The 6,000-nt window shown below is 38.8% G+C and overlaps 1 protein-coding gene across 2 annotated transcripts in view; it reads left to right on the plus strand.

Moving 5' to 3' along the window:
* Window positions 1-4,412, plus strand: part of LOC136863599 (vitellogenin) — a 419,790-nt gene extending 415,378 nt beyond the window's left edge. For both annotated transcript variants that reach the window (XM_068226214.1, XM_068226215.1), the window contains exons 24-25: window positions 3,078-3,228; window positions 4,220-4,412. In XM_068226214.1, coding sequence (XP_068082315.1) covers window positions 3,078-3,228; window positions 4,220-4,284 — 216 coding nt within the window. In that variant the 3' untranslated portion in view covers window positions 4,285-4,412. The remainder of the gene's footprint in view (window positions 1-3,077; window positions 3,229-4,219) is intronic.
* Window positions 4,413-6,000: the final 1,588 nt, after the last annotated feature.

The raw sequence follows: 6,000 nt of genomic DNA on the forward strand, positions 1-6,000 counted from the left end.
GGTTAATTAGGTCAGGCAGAGATGAGATGAGATAAGCGCGAAGCAAGATTGAGTCCTCAAGTTGAAAGAAGGGCGGAGAATGGGAAGGTAGAACGGATATTTCCACTCTTGTTAATTAGGTCAACTGATCCTGACTAACACAAAGTAAAGGATGATGGATGAATGAAAAAACACAACAGTGATCTGAAGCTGTATTGTAACCTACTGTGACATACAGTCGGTTACTACTGTAGTAACCTACGGTAAGTTACTAGTGATCACAGGAGGTCTACTCTCAGATCATGGCTAAAACTAAGTGTTCAAATGCTCAGTTATGAGAATTAATGCCTGAGTTCGTGGATAAACATTTTACTACAGACGGTACCTTACCTTCCAGTAAACTGTGTGTATATAAATTGGAAGCAAAAAAAAAAAGAACTTTAATATATAACAACACTGAAGTACAGCAAAACACAAAAACATTTTTACTCTAAATGTTGTATCGCAAAACCGCCAACAACTCTTGCTTGAGAAAATTTCATCCTCAGCCACTGCAAGAAAAATCTCCACGCCTTCAGAAAGGACCTGCGTGAAAAGATTGTATCTGCTGGTATACCTCTGGTGAAAGTTAACAATCAATTTTCTACAGAAGTGCACCAACCAGAACATTTCTACAGCACCAACCCTTCGCAGCTACCCGTGTCGCGATGACAAGATCCGGGTTTCTATGGATGAAATCGCTGACCATGAAGGAAGATACGCAGCAACAGTGGCGTAGCGTGGTTTTCCACTTACGGGAACCTGTCACTGAATTTATTTACGATTGTCCTTGAAAAAGCACAGTGGTTAGGTTTTTAAGAGTTACCGAATGGTTATGAAAGTATTTCAATAAATATTCGCTTATCTTACTCCTTGTAGACTAAATCAAGTCTCCAGTTTTTAGAAATACCGGTAGTATCATCCTCGAATGTTGTTTTAGACCGCAGCTTCTGGAGGGGTGATCTTTCAATGTTGAATAGTGCAAAAGAAGAGAGCCTTTCTTGACGGCGGGAGTTGCGCAGATAGTTTTTAATTCTGTTCTATGCCGATAAAGTGCGTTCATACACTGCACTAGTTGCTGGAATAAGAAAACCAACTCAGACAGTTTGAACATTTCAGGAAAAGCACTCGTTAGTTCAAACGTCCTCATGTACTGGTACAGACTAAACAGACTTTTCTTTAACATGTCTGGATAAGAATACACGAACATCAGACCTCTTTTTAAGCCTATGAAGTCAAACACGAGCCCATAGTTTTCCTTCAAGCAAGATAATGGCGTCTCTGGAACTTTTTTGTATATTGTGAAAAACATCTGCTTTTATGAAGGCCAAACTGGGGTTTCTGTAAATTACAAAATCTGACTGAAATATTCATAAAAATAACGTCAATAGTTTCATAAAACGGCCGTCTATGTGTAGATTTTCTCACTTCCCCTGGAAGTAAATAAATTGGAGGTCGTTTAGGAGTGATGAAGGAAAGAAAATCTGTATCCTTTAATTTGGACTAGAAATGATCGATCCTGTCCCTAAGCCTCTGTAAATGAGATTTGAATTCGTCGACTTTTTGTTGCTGAAGCGTATGCCTGTAGTTTCGACTGCAGTATAGAACGTTGAAAAGGGCGTCAGAAAATGGAACTGAGGACGAAAATACTTCCAGCAGAAAATTGAACTGAAAATACTTCAGAAAGGACAGAAGGCCACAGGCAGAAAATAGGTTATCCGAATCTCACTGATCGGAAATGCCAACAATTGGAGTAAGAAGACACTGAATTTCTGATTTGTAACCGTGAACGGTTTCTACCAACCGGCTTTGATATTGCCATCTAGTTGGTGCGACAGATGGAAACATCCTTCAGCTCTTTTTGTAGACTTAGAGAAGAATGTTCACAAGGCTGATAGGGAAACAAACAAATTCGCTGATACTAATGAACTGGGAGAGCCCCAAGTTTAATTTGTGTGTATGAGAGTGTAAAAATATGGCTCTATGATACTGGCTAAGAATCTCCTCTTGAAGCCTTGCATGCTGTCCTGCCATAACAGCAGCATTATCGTAAGTTGAGCTACAAATTTGCTACCGCAGCAGAAGTCGTACAATTTTGTAACAGGAAATTGTTAGCGGGAACTGGCTGATCTGTCTGATCTAGCAGCGGTGAAGCGAAGAAACCGTTCCTCTACGCTACTATCCTTACTCACATATCTAAGACCTGAGGACAATTGATATTTCATGGTTATATCTCAAATAACAGCAAGAATTAAAGCAATAAAGGGCTCCTCCGATATTTCAGACTTTATTTCCGGAGTCATCACCTTATAGCCAGGGATTATTAAATCATTCTTAATGTCAGGGGAAGTACCACGAAACCCACTGATGTTTTCAAGTGGGATCAAAGTTCATTGTCGTAAAGCGCCAATATGTTCAGAATCTCGACATAGGTACCTCGGTTCAAAGATAGTTTACTTTAGTTTATAAATATTATTAAAATAGTTGTATCCATGAATGTTCCATAGATTCCCTTCTTTTGCAAATAAAATACAGGGTCAACAATGCATTCTATTTAATTGATCATAGCCATACAACCACAATATAGAGTTTTAAAAGTCGAGTAAATGGCTTTGTTTTTGTGTTGAACACCACAAATTATCTCTCCCTGACCAACTCCGTAATGTAGATATTTAGGTGCTCGTATTCTGTCTTCGAATTTGCGAGATCCACTCACGGTGCATTCGACAGACATTTAATAGTGCTTAAATGTGAGAAACCCGAGTCAGTAGAGTTACTGGCGTACATCTTTGCACAGAAAAAATTGAGCACTGCATCATATCGTAAAATCTATGGTAGTTGGAGAGACGTTGAAGACATATTCATTTATTTATTTATTTATTTATTTATTTATTCATTTATTTATTTATTTATTTATTTATTTATTTATTTATTTATTTATTTATTTATTTATTTATTTATTTATTTATTTATTTATTTATTTATTTATTTATTTATTTATTTATGTATCTCTTATATATTGTTGACAGCCGGTATTATTATTTGTCTTCCTGTTTCAGGCTGGGTTTGGAAGCAGAAGCCGACTCTGTGGACTTTGTGGTGACAACGACGGTGAGCTAGTAGACGACTTGAAAACACCCCGCGGTGTGGTGGAACATTCCCCCCAGGAGTTCGCACTTTCATATGTCTTGCATGAAGATGAGTGCCAAGGTGAAAGAGAAATCTAAAACTTTAATTCTCACTGAATCACAATATGCTCCTCTAAATCAGATTAGACACTTGACAAATGCGAAGAAATTTTGTTTATAAAATATCATGTACCTACGTAACTGTATCTATTTGTTAATACAATTCATTACTTAATCTCATGTGGGATTTCCTTCTGTTCTGATTTTGTATAATAGTCAATCAGTAGTGGTCTTTGTCCTTTTCGTATTTTATGGCTTCTACATTTCAACTGTCTCCTGGCACAGTCCAGAGCAAAATACAACTTACACTGAAGTCTCAGTGTCAGCCATGGCTGTGACAATATGGAAACTGCTCATGTATGGGTGGTGCTGAGTAATGACGTTCAGCACACGACTGGTGCATCTGAGTGTTGTCAGTCCGGTAGCAATAGCACTTTCTGGAGAGTAAGAAAAACAATGGCAAACTATTTCTCTCCCCACACTGCCTAGTATACTTCATATAGGTTCCTCCCTCGGTTTATGTGGTTCCCCTTTAACCGCATAAACTTTGGTGGTGCTATTTGTGTATCCTACCAGTTTTCGGGCTGATGGCCAAACAAACAAGCAAACAAACAAACAAACAAGCAAACAAGAAAACAAACAAACAAACAAACAAACAAACAGGTAGGCAGGCAGGATTCTTTGTAACATTCAATAATAAACTTTACTCTTAAGCCCTGAATTGTTCTCCACAGGTAAGAAATGTTTTATTAATAAATGTGACCTGAGCACACTTTTTCAAAAGAGATATTTTTACTTTTGTTTCCATTTATGGCGTATCCACGTTCACATTCTAGTTGCTCTTAAAAGTGCCACTGTATATTTTTAATATATTATTTACTACTTATAACTATGTGTTGTACAAATGGTAAATTATGTTCAATATATTTATCTGCTCGGTAACACTAAATAGCATTTAGTCTTAAAATCAGAAAAACTTTCACTAAGTTGTGATACATGTTACTCTGTTGCAGAAGGCAGAATGCAGACGACAGTAAGATCAAAAATAAAGCACTATAGATCTTGTAATCTGAGATGATAAGGAGTACACAGCACTGTGTCCATTATATATAACACTGGGTCTGAATCAGTTAACATGATTTTCTTCAAATTCAAAATAATTCAGCTTATGTAAAGAAAAAATAATTAAACTCTGCGCAAACAGCATCACGCAAGTGTTCATTTAAATTTTATTATTTTTAAATTAGTGTTCACCCTTCCTTTTCACTCGTAGATAAGAAAAGGATCGAAGGAACTTGACTGATTTCGTCTCTGAAAATATGGCGGCCTCCTTGGTTTCTATTAATTTACCCTTAACTTCCTATATTGCAGATTGAGCCATATTCTGTCAGTGGTACTACATCGACCAATGTTCCCTATTTAATGGCTATCCCACCAACTCTTCGATCAAATATCCTTCCGTCCAGTAGCAAGTGGGAATTCTGCTGAATTTCATAAATCAATTAGTGGAAGTCTGGTTCTTCCATGGCTGCAAATACGGGTCATGGTATCCGAGACAATGTTTGAGAATGTAAAATTTTCATAATAACTGCATAGTTAATCATTGATCGTTCAGAGAGGGAGGTCACGTTGTACTAGAACAAAAAGTACTGAAATTACGAACACGATCTGAACATCAAGGTACGTCATTATAACATACAAGGTGATGACGGCAAAACGTATATAACGGCGTCACCACAGCATGTGTTCAACGTGTGCAACCTAACGTCTCACTCTTGTTCATAACTGTCCTGTAGATTGTCGAACATGTTGGTAAACACAGGTTGCTGGGAGAACACAAAAAGTGGCCATCCTGTCTCGTAATTCGGGAACATTCCTAGGTGGGTCATCTGATCGGAAATTAGATTCTTTCACCATACCCCAACGCAAGTATCTGGGCTCGTGAGATCGTGGGACTAGAAAGCGTACGGGAATTCCGTTGTGAGTAGAACCTGAGACGTGAGGGTGCATACTTTGAAAAAATACTGTACCTCGTGTGTTGCCTTCATCGTCTTGCATGTTATAACTAGGGCCCGGATGTTTATGCAATAATAGGTTAGAATGCAAACTTACTGAAGCGAGTAACATGTAGAGTCATTTTTTTGTGCTTCACGTCGCACCGACACACATAGGTCTTATGGCGACGATGGGACAGGGAAGGGCTGGGAGTGGGAAGGAAGCGGCCGTGGCCTTAATGAAGGTACAGCCCCAGCATTTGCCTGGTGTGAAAATGGGAAACCACGGAAAACCATCTTCAGGGCTGCCGACAGTGGGGTTCGAACCTACTATCTCCCGAATACTGGATACTGGCCGCACTTAAGCGACTGCAGCTATCGAGCTCGGTCATGTAGAGTCTACCCGCACGACGGTAATGCTATGAGGTTTGTATAAACATTAGTGGTTCGGCCCAATAGAACCCCTAGAATTTATGTTACTCCCTCTACACCACGTTAGAGCGGGCTAGTCGACATTTCCTACTAAGTAATTTTGTTACTAAATAACTTTGTTAGTAGGAAATGTCGACCAGCCCGCTCTAACGTAATGTAGTGGGAGTAACATAAATTCTAAGAGTTGTAATGTGCCGAACCCCTAATGTTTATGCAAACCTCATAGCATTATCATCGTGCGGGTAGACTTTACTTATTACTCGCTTCAGGAAGTTTGCATTCTAACCTATTACTGCATAAACATCCGGACCTTAGATAACGACGTGTCTTGATGCTGAGAGCGTGCTTGTAATTTCAGTAGACTACTG

The sequence above is a fragment of the Anabrus simplex genome, chromosome 2 (genome assembly GCF_040414725.1).
Source record: "Anabrus simplex isolate iqAnaSimp1 chromosome 2, ASM4041472v1, whole genome shotgun sequence".
NCBI lineage: Eukaryota > Metazoa > Arthropoda > Insecta > Orthoptera > Tettigoniidae > Anabrus > Anabrus simplex.